The sequence below is a fragment of the Schistocerca piceifrons genome, chromosome X, assembly GCF_021461385.2.
Source record: "Schistocerca piceifrons isolate TAMUIC-IGC-003096 chromosome X, iqSchPice1.1, whole genome shotgun sequence".
In the NCBI taxonomy this organism is placed as follows: Eukaryota; Metazoa; Arthropoda; class Insecta; order Orthoptera; family Acrididae; genus Schistocerca; species Schistocerca piceifrons.
Genome location: NC_060149.1, coordinates 586,109,764 through 586,130,548, shown reverse-complemented (window position 1 = coordinate 586,130,548; position 20,785 = coordinate 586,109,764). Strand labels below are relative to the sequence as shown.

Sequence of the window (20,785 nt, the reverse complement as noted above, 5' to 3'; positions counted from 1 at the left end):
CCTCATTTCCTAATCTAATTCCCTCAGCATCACCCGATTTAATTTGACTACATTCCATTATCTTCGTTTTGCTTTTGTTGATGTTCATCTTATATCCTCCTTTCAAGACACTGTCCATTCCATTCAACTGCTCTTCCAAGTCCTTTGCTGTCTCTGACAGAATTACAATGTCATCGGCGAACCTCAAAGTTTTTATTTCTTCTCCATGAATTTTAATACCTACTCTGAATTTTTCTTTTGTTTCCTTTACTGCTTGCTCAATATACAGATTGAACAACATCGGGGAGAGGCTACAACCCTGTCTTACTCCCTTCCCAACAACTGCTTCCCTTTCATGTCCCTCGACTCTTATAACTGCCATCTGGTTTCTGTACAAATTGTAAATAGCCTTTCGCTCCCTGTATTTTACCCCTGCCACCTTTAGAATTTGAAAGAGAGTATTCCAGTCAACATTGTCAAAAGCCTTCTCTAAGTCTACAAATGCTAGAAACGTAGGTTTGCCTTTCCTTAATCTTTCTTCTAAGATAAGTCGTAAGGTCAGTATTGCCTCACGTGTTCCAGTGTTTCTACGGAATCCAAACTGATCTTCCCCGAGTTTGGCTTCTACTAGTTTTTCCATTCGTCTGTAAAGAATTCGTGTTAGTATTTTGCAGCTGTGACTTATTAAGCTGATAGTTCGGTAATTTTCACATCTGTCTACACCTGCTTTCTTTGGGATTGGAATTATTATATTCTTCTTGAAGTCTGAGGGTATTTCGCCTGTTTCATACATCTTGCTCACCAGATGGTAGAGTTTTGTCAGGACTGGCTCTCCCACGGCCGTCAGTAGTTCCAATGGAATATTGTCTACTCCGGGGGCCTTGTTTCGACTCAGGTCTTTCAGTGCTCTGTCAAACTCTTCACGCAGTATCGTATCTCCCATTTCATCTTCATCTACATCCTCTTCCATTTCCATAATATTGTCCTCAAGTACATTGCCCTTGTATAGACCCTCTATATACTCCTTCCACCTTTCTGCTTTCCCTTCTTTGCTTAGAACTGGGTTTCCATCTGAGCTCTTGATATTCATACAAGTGTTTTTCCTTTCTCCAAAGGTCTCTTTAATTTTCCTGTAGGCGGTATCTATCTTACCCCTAGTGAGATAGGCCTCTACATCCTTACATTTGTCCTCTAGCCATCCCTGCTTAGCCATTTTGCACTTCCTGTCGATCTCATTTTTGAGACGTTTGTATTCCTTTTTGCCTGTTTCACTTACTGCATTTTTATATTTTCTCCTTGCATCAATCAAATTCAATATTTCTTCTGTTACCCAAGGATTTCTACTGGCCCTCGTCTTTTTACCTACTTGATCCTCTGCTGCCTTCACTACTTCATCCCTCAAAGCTACCCATTCTTCTTCTACTGTATTTATTTCCCCCATTCCTGTCAATTGCTCCCTTATGCTCTCCCTGAATCTCTGTACAACCTCTGGTTCTTTTAGTTTATCCAGGTCCCATCTCCTTAAATTCCCACCTTTTTGCAGTTATATAGATAACAATAAACCCTCAAATACAAAATAGGACATAAATTTACTTATTATGGCTAAAGGACATAGGACCCACAGGGAAAAAAATTGCTGCATTTACACAAAAAGGTTACTACGGTTTTCCTCACTGATATTTTAAAGTCACACAGTTACTCCCCACATTCTTACCTAAGTAGATTGTTTTACTATCAACACTGTTACAAAGACTTTTAACGTATAACATTATTATTAAAGTTTGCCTCTAAATACATTTTGTATCACTTGAGGGAAGTCACTTTCCTGTGTAGACTGAATTCTGTCAGTAGAGAGTAACTACCATGATCATAAGACACCTTTATTAAGAATGTCATCAGATGTTGCTTCCTCCACACAAATGTGTGGAATATGAGATGTTATACAATTACAGGTTTCCACTGTGATATATGTAACAGAGGTAGCTTGAAAATGCCCAAAGGGGAGAAGTTAGTTAAGAGCTAAAGCACAAAATAAAGTGATTACTTAAAAAATAAGAACAGCCTACACAGAAAAATGACTTCCCCTCAAGAAATTCACAGTGGCTGCTGTGGACCCACATATACAATAAGACATTTTTTATCATGCTAGTATACCAGATCTTTCTCTTACAAATATCATCAGCTGTCATTATTCAGCTGTTTCAGTACATATTTTACATTTTGTTTTTCAAATGTAGAACAGCCTACTTCCCCTCAAGAAATTCGCAGTGGCTGCTGTGGACCCACATATACAATAAGACATTTTTTATCATGCCAGTATACCAGGTCTTTCTCTTACAAATATCATCAGCTGTCATTATTCGGCTGTTTCAGTACATATTTTGCAGTTTGTTTTTCAAATGTACAGATAGAATCAACACAATATGGACTGCTCATAAGGTGTGCAATTGCAGTGCCAAATATAGACTAAAATGTGGTTTTTGTTCTCATTACAAGTAAATTGCTGTTTAAAATATAGTTTTCCATTCCTTGTTAATAAAATGGCCTCATATTACTTTGGCACTATATTCACATCAAGGAGATACTCAATATTTGTAGTTCTGGCAGACTACACATGCTGTAGGAGGCAAACTATATACAGTGTTGCACAGTCCAATGGGTACTCATAAAGTTTTAATTCCCACACTGACAAAATAAAATTACATAATTAATTTTTTACAATGGAAAATCCAGGATGGAATAATTTCGATATTATGAAATGGATAGATTGCTACTCACAATGTAGTGGAGATCGTGAGTTGCAAATATGCACAACAAAAAGACTGTCAAACAAGTAAGCTTTTGGCCAAAAAGGCATTCATCAGAATTAGACAACACACACACACACACACACACACACACACACACACACACATGCAACTCATACACATAGGCTAAGGGGGCCAGAGACTGTAGTCCGGTGTCTATTAGTTGTGTGTGTGTGTGTGTGTGTGTGTGTGTGTGTGTGTGTGTGTGTGTGTGTGTGTGTTTTGTCTAATTTGGATGAAGGCCTTTTTGGCCGAAAGCTTCCTTGTATCACAGTCTTTTTTTGTGCTTATCGGTGACTCAGTATCACCACTATATGGTGAGAAGCAGTCTATCCTTTTTGTAATACTGTCATAATTAATTTGTTTGCAGTCCTGCTTCACATTGAAAGCCACACATCACAGTACTATAACACATTGCTTGAGCCACCACAGATAAAGTGGAAATGGGCTGCACCATACTGTTTTGGCTCCTCTAGTGTTATGTTGTGGTGTTGTGTTGTGGGGATTTTAGTGTGTGCCAAGAATGCAGACACATACCTGCAAACAAACAAAACTTAATTACATTGCTTCCTTTTCTGAGGCGATAATTAAAACTTTATGACTGTCCATCACATATGGCATACTCAGTGGATGCTTGACATACTGAGTTTTCTTTTTGATTTTGTTGTCATCTTTACCAGAACACTTTACCTGGATATCACATCCAGACTAATTTGAAAAACCCTTTGTTAAATGGGTACATGAAATTACAGCTGAAACAATATTGTTTGTTTATAATCAGAAACAACACAGAGCTCCCCACTGGTGTTGCTCATCACAAGGAACATCTCAGGAGCAGTCCATATTTGGGCTGCAATGGTAAACACATGGAAAATCAAAATGAAAAATACCTTCTGAAACAAAACAGAAAAGCAGACATGTAATTTTTGAGAGGAACATATACTCTGATAAAATATTATAAATCTAGAGTGATCTTTGCCGATATACAGGGTGATTTTTTCAACCATGTACAAACTCGAGGGATTGACCAATGAGTGGATATGGGACAAAAATGGTCTAATGAACTTATGTCCATATATGCATGGCTTCCTTGCTAGAGATCATTTATTCAATCATACATTGTTACAGAGATTGCAGTCATATACGCACTGTACCTTCAGCCAAAATTACAGTATCTGATGAAAATGGCTTCCATATTCCTAAACACATGCGTGAACATGTTATAGTATGTTCTGTCTCACACATTCACATTGGCCAGGCTGCATCCGAGCAGTGTCAAAGGCAGCATGAATAGACTGGTCCAGTGTCTCCACATGGGCTCTGCATACTCTTTTGAGTTGGCCCCATAAAAAGAAATTGCACAAGTTGAGCTCCAGTGAATGAGCACGTAAGTGGGCCCTCTCATCTGATTCATCAATCAGGGAAGACATGACTGAGATGCATCTGGACATTAATGGCAAAGTGGGCTGGAGCACCATCACGTAGCAGCCACATAACCATTTGAATCATCAATGACACTTCTTCCAGCGGGGAGGTCAGAGTCACCCACAAGAAATTCCAGTAGTTCTGGCTCATTAGGTGACATGGAAGGAAGACTGATCCCAAAATATGGTCGCCAATTATCCCAGACCACATATTCCGGCTGCACTGATGCTGATGATTCACTGTCACCATACCATGCAGGTGCTGCATAATATCGCACAGATGACTGTTATGAAAGATGAAGATTCCAATCTTCATAAAAGTAGCCTCATCTGTGAATAGGATGGATGAAACAAATCCTGGAATCATGGTTTGCTTGGTGAAGAAACCAGTCACAAAACTGCTCCCAATGTGGAAAGTCTGTCGCTATTGAGTCCTGCACATGCAGTAACAGGGTGTATACGTGGACAAGGGAAAAAAATTCCCGGATTTCTCCTGGATTTCCCAGTTAAAAATGCATTTTCTCCCGGGTGAAAACATTCTTTTTCCCTGTTAACTGACAGTACCTTTTCTCTCAGAACTGTATAACTTATAAGTACTTTCAATGATTGTGGTTTTATACACAGGAGTAGAATTTCCCGGCGCTTTAGAAAACTAAACACAGGGAAAAAAACGCGTTTTGGAAAGATCTTTGATGTGCAGCAACATGTACGCATTGCAATTGAGATTGCGATGCGCTATTGTAAGCCAGTCACAGCTCTCATGTCATGTGATCTCGCCTGCTGATGACAGCGGGTATTCAGAGCTTAGAACACATGATGTAGTCAGCCAATAGCAACATCATTGTTAAGTAGTGTGAATGCACAAACAGAAAAAGTTAATGGTTTAAATTAATATACATAGTATTGCTACACAAAACGCAAAGCTTTCACATATAATATTGGTCTGTAAGATTAATATGCTGCAAGAGAAGCTAAGCTTTCACATACAATGTTGGTCTTTTACGTGCGTATTACAATTTAAGATGTATCACACAAATGTGGCCGTAAAGTTTTTAATAACAACATAAATGTCTGATCTTCTGGGCTCGAAATTCATCTAAATGGCTCGTCATCAAAGAGTTGATTTTTAAATGAGAGTCAAACGCTCATAGTACATTATCGCACATAGCTCCATTGAAACTGCCAGAATGGTACTTTGATGGTAATGCTTTTCAAACCATCATTCGGAATATTTTCCCGTGACCTGTTAGAAATAGGTTCATTTCCGCAGTTGCCAGAGAGTGCCAGATGACAGGTGTCACCGCACTTGCGCTGCTACGATGTCGTAGGGAGCCCATATGTTCGTATGTGTAAAACATTAAAAGATCATACATTCTGTCATAAAAGAAACAAGACATCAGAGGATACTCCAAGAGCATCAGAATTTTGTGACCCATATTAAAATGTGCACATTTAAAGTGCACATTCGTATGTCCATATTCCCAGTTAAGTAGGTCACGACCTGATATTAAGCTTTTCAATGTGGTTTTCAGGATGTAAATTTTCTTGGAGTACCAGTACTGTGTTATCTCATGTTTGGTTCTTTATTGTGGCATAATGCCATATGTGCTAGAAGTTGAAAACGTGCACTTGAAATGCAGCGAACAGTGTGTGGAATTAAACACTTTGTTTCAAATATATTGTCTGTCTCAGAGGAAAAGATTAATAAAAGAAAATTTCTTTAGCAAACCAACAAAAATAACTTCATTGTGCTGCAAGGCAATTAATGCTTGACTGTCTGAAAGGTGGAAATCAGAAATCTGTTTTGTTTTCATTTGACGTGAGAGCAGTAAACGAAGAGGAAACTGCAAAATCACCAAATGTAAACACAGATCACATGGAGACTACCCACTTCCCCACTGTAACTCAGACTTCTCTGCGCATCAGCCCCAGATCTACGATATTTCCGAACCGGTGCAATACCTCACCACTCCCTCGAGCGTTTGAGATAGGATGTCAAAAATTTTAAAAAAATCGAATTTTCAAAAATATGGTCATTTTGTATCGCACATCTTTCTGAAGAGTCTGATGCATAAAACATATGTGTTCAAGGAAATGTAAGACACGTTATTTGGTCTTAAGTGTGCCAGAAGTGCAGTGCCACCCCTCTTCGCACAGCATTCTTCTATCGCACGTCACTGTACTTCGCTCTGTGGAACTGAAAAGTGTATATTTTGTAATGGATGCCATCAAACCATATTCAGGACAGTGGAAATTAAAATGTTCTGTGGTGCCTCTCCTGCTTACAATTGGTCTGTTTGACATCCTGTCCCTCCCTTTTTTTTTTTTTTTTTTTCTTTTTTCTTTTTTTTTCTTTTTTTTTTTTTTTTTAAAAAAAAAAGGACTCATCAGAAAATTTGCACCCTTTATTCCCTATCAGCTAACAACTTCCTGCTTGGTATGACATAAAATTAAATGTAGGATACATAAACCCAGTAAAGACATGAGACAAACAAGACAATACACATTTCTTCAGTCCTTAGCTCCTAGATTTTTTTTCTCTCTAATCTTGCTACAGCTTTACATATCGTGCTTTCCTTTCTGCGAAAGAATCTGTTACCTCATCAAAGTTCAGCAAGCGTTTTGCTGCATGAAAAGTAGAAATTCCGTTGTCTAACACTGACAAAGCTGTTAATGAAAATAGGACCCAAGACTGATGTGGTTTCCCTATCTGATTACGTCTGTTTTGTCACTGTCTGCTAGATAAAACAAAATAGGCCTTTCTAATACTGCAACAATTGTAATACACACCAAATAAACGAGACTGTTTTGGCACAAACGGTCTTTTTTGTAATGACAGAATATAATTCACAGAGTACCAATATCAAATGCGTATTAGGCCTACTGCAAGCAAAATGCCTTACGTTAGAAAATAGTTTCACACTTCATTCATACGCTCCAGTTTCTCAAGTATGAGATCGAAAAGTAGTAGTACGAAATTTTTATACAAACTTGGAATCGTCATATTGTTCCATACTTTGTGTGATGTCCCCATTTCTTCTCCTTCCTCGTTCTAACAAACAGTCTTGTTATCACTAATTCTGTAACTATTCCTGCCAATGTCAAAGCTTATTGGCAGGTTAACTCCACTAACTCTGCCAGAATCACCGGTTTAGTTATCCCGCGATTATTCTCTGGTTAGGCACTGCTACAACACGTTTTCCGCACTTCTTCCAGAATAGAATTTAAAGTGGCTGCTAGCCAGGGACTGTACAACTGGCCCTTACTAGTATAGCGATCTGGCCAAAAATTTTCTGTCAAAATTTCATTTTCTTGGATACACCGAGAATATAATACGTAGTCTTCCTTACCTGTTATTCATTTATTTCCACTCCTGTAGTCTGAATCTATGGATTTAGCTAGTAATTGTAACAACGCTCATCATTCGCAAACCCAATCAACCACACAATCAGAAAGCGGTTGGCATTCATCCGTTCGGCCTTACTCCGCTCAGCTCGTGTAGCCCCTTTTCTCTGTAGGGAAGTTTGTGTCTACATGCGACAAGGATTCCCCTGACAGAGACATCATGTACACTATGCACGAATTCACAAATCAACTTACGATTCATTCAGAAATCAACTTAGAATGTGTTCAAAAATGTTCAAAAACCGACAGGGATGTGTTTCAAAGTCATATGAATAATCGATAGACTAACGTGCGCTGGATGCTAGTCGCTTTGTGAAACAAGGATTTTTCTCTCAAGAGTATGAATTTGCCCCCCACCCCCCTCATAGAACTGGGCCTGCTGCGCATGCAAGTATCTGGCAGCTTGGGCGTTCCAGTAAAATTTTTCCCCGGTAGCATCCAGCTGCTTGCTGTGACTGCTTACACAGCCAACAGCCACATTTCTGTAGCCAGAAGCGGGAGAAGGTACTACTCAACTGTTCATTCGCATGATCCCTCTCGTAACTGCTAAAACAAATCTAATGTAAACAGTTGTGACGCCATGCTCGTTGGAGGCAATTTGTTGTTACGGAACATTGCATAGTCTTCCTAAGGCCTTTGACACATTTTGCTGTTGGCAGACACTTGTATGACCACAGTGTTTTGTTGCTGTATATGGCGCATGTACTTTGCATTTTAAGTTTTATTTTCACTTTTTCTCTCGTTCATGTTTTATTGCTGCAGTATTATTCTGCAGTAGCGGGATGCAGTAATATCCTTTTTTAGAGTATTGGTTCTCACCAGCCAAAATTACAAAAATTTAACTGAAAACAAAAACAACGAAAAATTCCCGGAATTCTAAAAAATTCCCGGGTTTTTCCCGGTTTTCTCCCGGATGAAAAAATTCCCGGGTTTTTCCTGGATCTCCGGGTTGTCCCGGGTCGTATAAACCCTGAGTAAGTGATAAGGGTAGTAACAACTGTCATGGATAATATTCCACGTGGTCATCTGGCTTACTCTGTACTGGTGGGCCAACTACCTGGTACTGACAAGGTGGTCACTTTCCACAGTGTTAATCACATTTTCTTCCAACTCTGGTGTCCAAACATTTTGGGTATGTCATTCATGATACCCTGCCTCCTGGAACAATCCTGTCTTAGACAAATGGCGAAACACTATTGCAAACATTGAATGCTGCTGTTGTTGTTAGTGGGAATAGGTCTCCTAATACAAACTTGTTGCCCACCTCCCACTGCCATTTGCCTTTCTGTAAGTAAACACCATGTCAGCAAGCTCTTGACTCGAACACAGAACCATTGTGTACAACCCTGTAACACATCCACTACAAGATGAGTCACCAAGAGAAGTGAATCAGACACAACATTACCGTGAGAGAATGATAGGGCATGATGTATGAGGAACAGTACCAGCCTCTAGGAGGAAACGATGCATACTGTAACTGTGGCTGCATGGTACAGCACGTATTAGAGTGCAGTCTCTGTAACAGAGTATGATTGAATAAATGGTCCCTAGCACGGAAACCATGAATTTCTGGACATAAGTTCATTAGCCTTTTTTTGTTCCATATCCTCTCATTGATCAATCACTGGAGTTTGTACATGGTGGAAAAATCACCCTGTACAATAAAATCAACATAAATTGTAATTTAATCATCTCGACTGCTGTTTGTATAATACATGATATAACTATATCCTGCCTGTGACCATCTCATGTTAAAAGGAGGAAAGGTTGATGCAGAGGCAGCCAGTGATCGTGTGCTAATGTGCTACAGATCACTGTAAATATTGCACTAAGATTATATGCAAGCCAGAAGTTGCACAAAATTATAATATTTCTCTTTGAATGCAAGCCAGAAATTACAAAAAAAAAAATACATCATTTCTCTTCAAATGTGTGCTGGTATGCAAAGAAAAGTGATAGAAACATGTTTTGTAATGCTCTCTCCATGATAACTAGAGAGTGGTGTTGAGTGCTGAAATGATAGTCAGCCGTGCTATGATCAGCTCAGAGAAGGGACACAGCTGTATGGTCCAATGAGACGCCATCCCTGCTGACATTGAGGGTGCTATGTTGTTCACAGCACCAGGTTGGTATTTTTCTTTGAAAGCCTGTGTTAAACACTGTGCAAGCAACATGACAAATTCTGTAAATGATATGCAAAAGAGGGCCTTTTCCAGTAGACCTTTCAAGGAGGAAGTGAAAGTTTCAGGTTTCTAAAATATTTCACCTGAATGGGCCATAGGAAAAGGAATATGCTCTCTAAACATTGAGGAACAGAGTATTAGAAATTTTAAAAAAAGTTAAACAATTAATTACAAAATTTCAGTATGTTTAAACAGTTAAATTTATATCATAAATTTAATATATTCAATTTAGCTATGATTGCTATCCTTGCAAGTCAGAAGGATATAAGTTTTGGTAGAAAAAGCAATTATATGAGGAAATTTGGTATGAAAGCGTACCAGAGCTGGATCTGTGGATGTGATGTTCACAATGCACTATTTTGCCTTATGTGTTTGTTATTCAGAAACTGTGATGTGTGGGGTACAGATGTAGTGGAGGTCTAGGACATATACATGCAATAATAATAAAAAAAAGTCAGAAATCATAAAAACATAAACAATATCCTTGTTCTTAGTGCATCAGGTGAAGCTAATATTGCAATAATATTTGGTTGCTACTATAATGACAACATAGTGAAACAAAATTTGTTGTATATTGTAGCACAATGGTAAAAGTTTTCATGAAATGCTATTGAGTTGATATAATAATGATAATTCTCAACTAATTACCATGAAAATTTTGTAATATTATAAATAAAAAATTACTATGGAGCCAGTATAGAAAGCAAAGTTTTATCATACATGATTATTCTCTTATTTCTGCATCTGTGGTGAAAAATATGTTTACCAGAGAAAATCAAACAATGGAAACTCCAGGTAGGAATATCAACAAAGTAGGAAAAGGTAGGTTGCTCTTTACCATAAGGAAGACACATGAAGTTGCACACAGGTACAATCAAAAGACACTTATGCAAGGCCTTCAGCCACAATCTTCATCAGTGAAAGAGAAACACACACCATTCATACACACAAGCATCTCATGCACACATGACCACCAACCATGTCACGTACGCGTAAGGTGTACTTGCTTGTGTGTATGAATGGTGTATGTTTCTCTTTTTGCTGATGAAGGCTGCGGCCAGAAGCGTTGTGTAAGTGCCTTTTAATTGTGCCTATCCATTGTTTAATATATTTTCTTTATGATAAGTAACAATCTATCTTTTCCTACATTGTTTATCAGAGATAATTAACACCTTAGTGGTATGTTAGAAAAAACTTTCCAGTATCTGTCACAGTCATATAGTATGCTAGAACATATTTATAGCAAAGTATATTGTTTCTAAAATTGTACAATAAATTGTGTAACTGGCAGATATTTTGGTACTTAAAGATAGTTTATAAAAATAATGAAAGAACCATAAGCCATTAAACATCTGCAGCAACTATCTGTCTTACACACACGTACATGTAATTAATAAGTGATTCAATCCATATTTATTCATACAAAGTAGTTTCCACGTAACAAAATAATTATGTAAGAAATATATTAACCAATGACAAAATATAATAAGAAAAACATTTATGTATAAATAAGTAATATAGGGCGACAAGCAAACAGAGACAAAACTTAAGCTTTAGCAAACCGGCAAGCGTGCCAGGCATTTTCCATACTGCAGCGGAACAGCTCCATTTAACTTTAACCACATTCCTGTTTCATAAATATTTCTGAATGGCTTATCAAAGTATTTAATTATACTATGAGATGCAGTTTAATTAGGTTCTGCTTGGTTCAAAAATAACAGTTCCTAAACATAAGCTTTCTTCTGTCAAGACAAGGCCAGCTTCTTGCACACTTTGATTAAATTTAAAGATGCTTAAATTGGAAATAATGGTGCATTTGCATTTTTTACAGAACCATGTGATCACAGATGACAATGTGTGCCATGCACAACACCAACTAACATATTCAGAACATTCACCTATGTAAAGCCAATTATTGATGCAGCACTACGTGCAACAAAACAGTGTACTGATGGCATTTTAAGCATGTGAGTGTCTAAATGTACCTGCTAAAAAACCGAGCAGCATTCAAAATCATTCATTTAATGAAAATAAAACTCAGGATAGAAACCTTCAATTATTTATTTAAGTAGTCAAATTTGACTTGAGAGAAATTAAGGTCCCAAAAGTAACATGTAAAATAATTTTGAAGTTTTCAACTTCTGTTTTTTATTTGCTTTAAGAATGTGTTGATTTGAACCAGGAAATTATACCATCCATGTATTATGAATAAGTTCATACTTCTCATTTTACGTTGTGTTTAGACATAATTTTACTCTGCCTGGAAGAGACCAGCATTCTACTTTACTTAATACAAAAGATTATCAATATTTTTAATAATGGTTGAGGTCCTTTTTTATTGTGAAGTACTATTTAATGTTGTTTGGTGGTTTAGTTTCTAAGAGTTTGAGAAGTATTAATGTTCTTGGTAATTTATAATTCCACTTGTCGCATTGATCTCTCAAAGGAAAGCCAACCAACTGCCTCATATTGTGGTAGTTTTGTACCTATCGATACAGGCATAAATGTTGAAAATGCAGTCCGTGCTGGTCTCTTTTTGTACGATGTTTCAAAGGTGTGCTCAATATTCAGCTCAGTACTTCAAACATAAAAATGCAACACAGACATGAACAGTCATATGGATGCCTTACAGTACACATTATACTGTTGGTACTTTATAACACAGATGTACACAGGCAATAAATAAATTAGGGTTTAACACATGTTAGTCAAATCATTAATGAAGGGGAGACTTCAACAAAAGACAGTGATGCAACTTACCTTCATCATAAGCAGCAAGGTGTTGAAAACAATAAGAATCATTATAAAATATTCAAATGGTGTTGATACTACAATCCTCCAAATTTTGTATTTGAAACCATTCCTCTTGTTAGGCATATATCGCTCAAGAGGACGAGCACCAATTGTAAAATCAATGCACGATTTCTGAGGAGAAAAGAAATCAAGCAATTATCACACATTGTTCAGTGATTGGTTTATTTGTTACTTCTTATGAGTAGCAGTTGGTTCATGAAAATGGGGATAAAATAAATAGAGGGATTATGAGATTTGAGTGGGAAGGTATTTTGTGTGTGCGTGTGTGTGTGTGTGTGTGTGTGTGTGTGTGTGTGTGTGTGTGAGAGAGAGAGAGAGAGAGAGAGAGAGAGAGAGAGAGAGAGAGAGAGAGCGATAGAGGGAGGGGGGAGGGAGGGAGGGAGGGAGGGAGGGAGGGAGGGAGAGAGGGAGGGGAGGGAGGGAGGGAGAGGGAGACAGATAGGGAGGGATGGAGAGACATATGTAAACATTAAAACCCTTTGGTAACATTTTGAAATCGCCTAAGACTGAAGAATGCAATGGATTATTGCAAAACAATTAAATTTCCCCATATGAATTTCTCAAGGAGAAATAAGAATACACAGCACCTCCAGTAAGTGACATATGGGGACTCTTATGTGATAAAATTTGTAACATTCAGATTGGTGTATCAGGTATTACATGTTTGCCAACTGTCACAATGAAAGAGAAAGTTATACATCCCATAGCAATGCCTACTGTGAGTTCTTTCACCTTAAGATGAACTTAGCAATGGCCATATTCTCAATTTTAATGAACACTAATAATACATATGGAATTATCTATGGATTGTTTTTCCGTACATTATCTATTAATAGCACAAGATATGTTATGAAATTGTTGTGCTGTAAACTATGTTTTGCCAGCACTTTAAGGATGTGACAGAATACATTGTTACAATCACAATCACTTAAAATAGTTCGCAGCACTCCTAGTTTGCAGGAAATTTTAAGCAGGTTTGATAAGGAGAGAGTAGGTCACGAAGCCAAGAATGATCCACCTGTTATGAGGGGAGGAGGAGGCAAAGATGAAATAAAAGATGCCAGTATCAATATAAATTTGATAGAAGGGACAGAGCAAGAAATATAGGTGGATTAGAATAAAATGATAAAATTAAAATTAAATACGATAAATTTCTAACAAACATCAATATGTGACAGGAAGTAGGCATAAGGTAATGAAGATTATGTCTAGAACTACAATGGAATAAGATGATAAGTTGGTCCATTTGTCTAAGATGAAAAAACTGTGTGTAAGAGTGAATAATAATATTAATTCTGTGTAGCTCAATGACTTGATGCAAGTCTCTCAATTGGACACCACTCTGGCAACTTATGTATCCTTAACTTACCCTAATAATCATACTGGGAAAAAATGACCTACAGTTTAATGTGGAGTCTGAATCACATATTGGTTCCTGGCACAACTCCACATTATTGTGGGCAAAGGATTGATTAAAGGCACTATATCACTGTGCCTGAACATTGACCACTGTGGAAGTGAACAGGGATTTTAGGAGACTTTCTGGAGGATTTTGGGAGAGATATTGTTGGAGAGCTGAAAAGAAGCCATATGTATGTGGAATGGTGGTGTAGAGAGTTACAGCAATGATAGGACGAAAGGATTCATGTGGGAGAGCGATGTGTGGTAAGTAGAATGGGAGGCTCTGTATAGTATTTCAACTTCACACTTTCTCTTCTCTTTCAGTTAACTTTTAAGTCTCACTCAGTCCTTGTTACCTTCTCTATAATAAAGGTGATACAGTTCTTACTACACACTACTTTTGAGCTCCTATTGTCACAGGTGACTTTTTCTTCTTCTCTGGCCTTCTTCCTCATCATAGCACTTGTATCCTCTTAGTTCGAGTTCTTAGTGGCTGGCCTCCTGTACAACCTCCAACAACTAATTTATTTTTTCACTCTGTAAAATGAATTTATTGTTCTGAAGGCCACAACTGATGAGACCTATATGAATGTTATTTTGTCAATACAGGGAGCTGCTCAGATAAGTACCAGCCAGCCCTCCTATCACTATACTATTGGACCAAAAGTATCTAGGAATCAATACATAATGTGTAATTGTCCACTAGATGTCACAAGAGGTGGGCCCACTAGCACAAAAGGAGGTGAGAAGTATTGCGTTGTCAGTAGAGAGGCAATAACACCAGAATGGGTTGGTCAACAGAGCTCAGTGACTTAGAACCTGGATTAGTCATTGGATGTCACCTGAATAGACCAGCAATGAGGGACATTTCAACCCAGCTTCACTGTTGTTGATGTGACTGTGAAGTGGTAACATGAAGGAACAGCCACAGCTGAACCATGACCAGGCATACCTCTTGTACTGACAGAGAGGGATGATCAAAAATTGTAGAAGGTGGTTGTAAAAAGTCACATGAAATAAGGGAAAGGAATTACTCATGAGTTCCAAAGCACTACCAGCATTCCAGATAGCTCAATGAGTGTGCCTAGAGAGATATAAAGAATGACACTCAACAGCTAAGCAGCTCCTCAAAAGCCACATATTTCTGTAGTCAGTGCTTAGTGTTGTTAGAGCTGGTGTAACGAGCAATGTTACTGGACAGTGGATGACTGGAAACGAATGATTTAGAGTGATGAATCACATTATATCATGTGAAAATCCAATGGAAGGGTTTAGTTTAGGTGAATGCCTGGAGAACATCATCAGCCATCATGCTTAGTGCCAGCAGTGAAATACGGAGGAGGTGGTGCTATGGTATGGTGCTGTTTTTCATAGTTATGGTGTGCTCCTCTTACTGTACATACACAAATGCTAAATAAGGAGGGATATGAATACACTTTATAGCAACGTGTACTGCATTCTGTAGAGGAACCGTTAGGAGAAAATTGTTGTTTGTATCAGCATGACAATGCATCTTGTCATAAAGCAGCAACTGTGAGTTAATGGGTAGCGGACAATAACGTTCCAGAAATGGACTGGCTCACCAAGAGTCCTGACATTAACCCAGTGGAATATCTTTATAAAGTTGACTTTGCTCCAGGCCACAGCATCCAACATCACTATCTTCTATGGTTTTGGCCCTTGCAAAATAATGGGCTGCCATTCCTCCAAAGACATTCTAAAAACTCACTGAAAGTGTCCCCAGCATAGTTTAAGCCATCATAAAGGTGAAGGATAGACAGAACTCATATTAATGTTCACTAATGAGTATCCAGATACTTTTTATCAGATGATCACATGGTGTATTTTTCTGAAGTGAAATTTCCTTTTAATACACTCCTGGAAATTGAAATAAGAACACCGTGAATTCATTGTCCCAGGAACGGGAAACTTTATTGACACATTCCTGGGGTCAGATACATCACATGATCACACTGACAGAACCACAGGCACATAGACACAGGCACATAGACACAGGCAACAGAGCATGTACAATGTCGGCACTAGTACAGTGTATATCCACCTTTCGCAGCAATGCAGGCTGCTATTCTCCCATGGAGACGATCGTAGAGATGCTGGATGTAGTCCTGTGGAACGGCTTGCCATGCCATTTCCACCTGGCGCCTCAGTTGGACCAGCGTTCGTGCTGGACGTGCAGACCGCGTGAGACGACGCTTCATCCAGTCCCAAACATGCTCAATGGGGGACAGATCCGGAGATCTTGCTGCCCAGGGTAGTTGACTTACACCTTCTAGAGCACGTTGGGTGGCACGGGATACATGCGGACGTGCATTGTCCTGTTGGAACAGCAAGTTCCCTTGCCGGTCTAGGAATGGTAGAACGATGGGTTCGATGACGGTTTGGATGTACCGTGCACTATTCAGTGTCCCCTCGACAATCACCAGTGGTGTACGGCCAGTGTAGGAGATCGCTCCCCACACCATGATGCCGGGTGTTGGCCCTGTGTGCCTCGGTCGTATGCAGTCCTGATTGTGGCGCTCACCTGCACGGCGCCAAACACGCATACGACCATCATTGGCACCAAGGCAGAAGCGACTCTCATCGCTGAAGACGACACGTCTCCATTCGTCCCTCCATTCACGCCTGTCGCGACACCACTGGCGGCGGGCTGCACGATGTTGGGGCGTGAGCGGAAGACGGCCTAACGGTGTGCGGGACCATAGCCCAGCTTCATGGAGACGGTTGCGAATGGTCCTCGCCGATACCCCAGGAGCAACAGTGTCCCTAATTTGCTGGGAAGTGGCGGTGCGGTCCCCTACGGCACTGCGTAGGATCCTACGGTCTTGGCGTGCATCCGTGCGTCGCTGCGGTCCGGTCCCAGGTCAACGGGCACGTGCACCTTCCGCCGACCACTGGCGACAACATCGATGTACTGTGGAGATCTCACGCCCAACGTGTTGAGCAATTCGACTGCAATGGAGCTCCGTATGCCACGGCAAACTGGCTGACACTGATGGCGGCGGTGCACAAATGCTGCGCAGCTAGCACCATTCGACGGCCAACACCGCGGTTCCTGGTGCGTCCGCTGTGCCGTGCGTGTGATCATTGCTTGTACAGCCCTCTCGCAGGGTCCGGAGCAAGTATGGTGGGTCTGACACACCGGTGTCAATGTGTTCTTTTTTCCATTTCCAGGAGTGTATAATTCACTGCCAGAATACACTTGTCAATGAAGGTGAGTTTACTATTTACACCATTATAAATGTACACTGCAATCCTTAATTGTGGGCTACTGATATGACAGCTTAGTAGCACAGCAGCATAAAATTTATAATAAAACTCCATATTCTGGTTGAATATTTTTAACAAAAACCCCCACATACTATATAGTCACAGATTTGAAATAAACTATTTAAAAATGTATTTAACTACCGTATTTACTCGAATCTAAGCCGCACTCGAATCTAAGCCGCACCTGAAAAATGAGACTCGAAATCAAGGGAAAAAAAAATTTCCCGAATCTAAGCCGCACGTGAAATTTGAGACTCGAAATTCGAGGGGAGAGAAAAGTTTTAGGCCGCACCTTCAAATCGAAACAAAGTTGGTCCATTGTAATATGAGACACAATTTAGGTCGAATGAAAGACGATACAGCTACAATAGTTTGCTTCGAGTCGTAAGCTTAGCAGTTAAGCTCTACCAGGTAGCCATTGCTATGCGTCAGGCGCTTCGTCCGTATTTATACGGGTACCCTTCCTTTTTCACATGCTTCGTGTGGTTTGAATCGATTGCGTATTTTGCTTTGATCTGATACGTGCCGTTTTATTTGTTACAGGCATTTTTGTCGCATTCTGATAGTGCGTGTTTACGGCCTGTCGCCGCCCGCGGCATGGCTTGCTTTTGTGCGCACTACCGCCGCTTACAATTAAAAAAAAAAGAGGAATTGTCTCATTAGCGAAACAATGGCAAGTGACTGCTACTTGTTGTTACTTACACTGCTGCTTTCTTTGATAATGATCAACAAGAACCAAATAATAGACTGCGTTTGATAGAACATGTTCTGAACGAGAGTTAGGCGAAAATTTTTCTCCGTTTGAAAATCTTTGCGGCCGCTTCTTTAGTGCATCAAATTCTGCACAGAAATTAGTCATTTTAGATTTAAAAATCTAGTCAGTTGCCGTGCTTCATTTCTGACTGTATCACTATTAGGCATAAGAATAATACGAATGTAAACATGACACGATATGTATATTCTTCCGCATTTGCTGTTCTCTCACTCTAGTTTCGTAGTTTATTAGGCAGACAGAATTTAAATGAGATAGCAGCAAACATGAAAGAATACATGGCAAAATGTTTATATTCGTATTATTCTTATGGTGAAGAGAAAACTGCACGTGATTCACATTTCATCAGGTTCCTATTAGCAACAGTCTTGCCAGTCAGATTTTCGTAGTACATTGAAATTCTGCTACTTTCGAAGATGAACAATACGGAATTTGTATTTACTTCGTTGGATAATGCATGAAAATGCAGTGGTCGAAACTCGGGGCGGAGAAAAAAAAGCTCGTATTCCACCTTTTTTTTTTTTATTTATTAACTGACGCAGAGGTTTTGGCGCCAGTATTTATCTCTGTGCCTACAAAGCATGCCTGTGTAGTGCTACATATATTCGACGGCAGAAGTTACTTGTGGCGGCACCTACCAACATTTTTCAGAACTTCCGCTTGCTTTGCACTCGATTCTAAGCCGCAGGCGGTTTTTTGGATTACAAAAACCGGAAAAAAAGGGCGGCTTAGATTCGAGTAAATACAGTACTTATTTTTTCCCCAATTACAGCTGTAATCTAGTACTACAGTACGTTATTAAGTTCCAAGAAACTTAGAGTTCATGCGATTTACAGAGGCAGTATATTATTGTTAATTTACTCTTTGACACACTCTGCATCTCTGAAAAATTAAGGAGTTCAGGAAAAATGAAGGGAATTTCGAGTGTAGTAACATTTCTTCATACCTATATGTCTCCAGGATATGAATAACCCATTACTTCGCATCTTATGAAACTGCCTGTTAACAGAATTTAACTTTATAAGAGAACAATAACAAAATGAACAGTTTTAAAATTAACAACCATTTTCAAACTCCTGTCATATTTAATATGTTCAGAACCAATTATTTGTTGTTGACCAAGGATGCCATCATGAATTTTCAGACCATTGCTATATAGTGAAATCTTCTGATTTGTATTCTTGTGAAACAATATCTACTAAATTTTAATTTATTACAGAGAATGACAAATGATCAACAAATAATATTTTAGATGGTTACCTAGCTAACTATATCCAGGTTCCACAAATCATTTGCATAACTCATTGTAATGATTTCACAGGGTAGATTAACTTACTGATTTATTTGTCACAGAGAACTAGGATGTCATGAAGCACAAAAGTAACAGCACATTTTTAAAATTTTACTATTTATACACTCCTGGAAATGGAAAAAAGAACACATTGACACCGGTGTGTCAGACCCACCATACTTGCTCCGGACACTGCGAGAGGGCTGTACAAGCAATGATCACACGCACGGCACAGCGGACGCACCAGGAACCGCGGTGTTGGCCGTCGAATGGCGCTAGCTGCGCAGCATTTGTGCACCGCCGCCGTCAGTGTCAGCCAGTTTGCCGTGGCATACGGAACTCCATCGCAGTCTTTAACACTGGTAGCATGCCGCGACAGCGTGGACGTGAACCGCATGTGCAGTTGACGGACTTTGAGCGAGGGCGTATAGTGGGCATGCGGGAGGCCGGGTGGACGTGCCGCCGAATTGCTCAACACGTGGGGCGTGAGGTCTCCACAGTACATCGATGTTGTCGCCAGTGGTCGGCGGAAGGTGCACGTGCCCGTCGACCCGGGACCGGACCGCAGCGACGCACGGATGCACGCCAAGACCGTAGGATCCTACGCAGTGCCGTAGGGGACTGCACCGCCACTTCCCAGCAAATTAGGGACACTGTTGCTCCTGGGGTATCGGCGAGGACCATTCGCAACCGTCTCCATGAAGCTGGGCTATGGTCCCGCACACCGTTAGGCCATCCTCCGCTCATGCCCCAACATCGTGCAGCCCACCTCCAGTGGTGTCGCGACAGGCGTGAATGGAGGGACGAATGGAGACGTGTCGTCTTCAGCGATGAGAGTCGCTTCTGCCTTGGTGCCAATGATGGTCGTATGCATGTTTGGCGCCGTGCAGGTGAGCGCCACAATCAGGACTGCATACGACCGAGGCACACAGGGCCAACACCCGGCATCATGGTGTGGGGAGCGATCTCCTACACTGGCCGTACACCACTGGTGATCGTCGAGGGGACACTGAATAGTGCACGGTGCATCCAAACCGTCATCGAACCCATCGTTCTACCATTCCTAGACCGGCAAGGGAACTTGCTGTTCCAACAGGACAATGCACGTCCGCATGTATCCCGTGCCACCCAACGTGCTCTAGAACGTGTAAGTCAACTACCCTGGCCAGCAAGATCTCCGGATCTGTCCCCCATTGAGCATGTTTGGGACTGGATGAAGCGTCGTCTCACGCGGTCTGCACGTCGAGCACGAACGCTGGTCCAACTGAGGCGCCAGGTGGAAATGGCATGGCAAGCCGTTCCACAGGACTACATCCAGCATCTCTACGATCGTCTCCATGGGAGAATAGCAGCCTGCATTGCTGCGAAAGGTGGATATACACTGTACTAGTGCCGACATTGTGCATGCTCTGTTGCCTGTG

General features: G+C 40.2%; 1 protein-coding gene across 1 annotated transcript in view; it reads right to left on the bottom strand.

Moving 5' to 3' along the window:
* Positions 1-12,146: 12,146 nt before the first annotated feature.
* Positions 12,147-20,785, bottom strand: part of LOC124722536 (voltage-dependent calcium channel type A subunit alpha-1) — a 393,558-nt gene continuing 384,919 nt past the window's right edge. The window contains exons 24-25 of the mRNA XM_047247682.1: positions 12,559-12,723; positions 12,147-12,284 (exon numbers count right to left, since the gene is read on the bottom strand). Of these exons, the coding sequence (XP_047103638.1) occupies positions 12,147-12,284; positions 12,559-12,723 (303 nt within the window). The remainder of the gene's footprint in view (positions 12,285-12,558; positions 12,724-20,785) is intronic.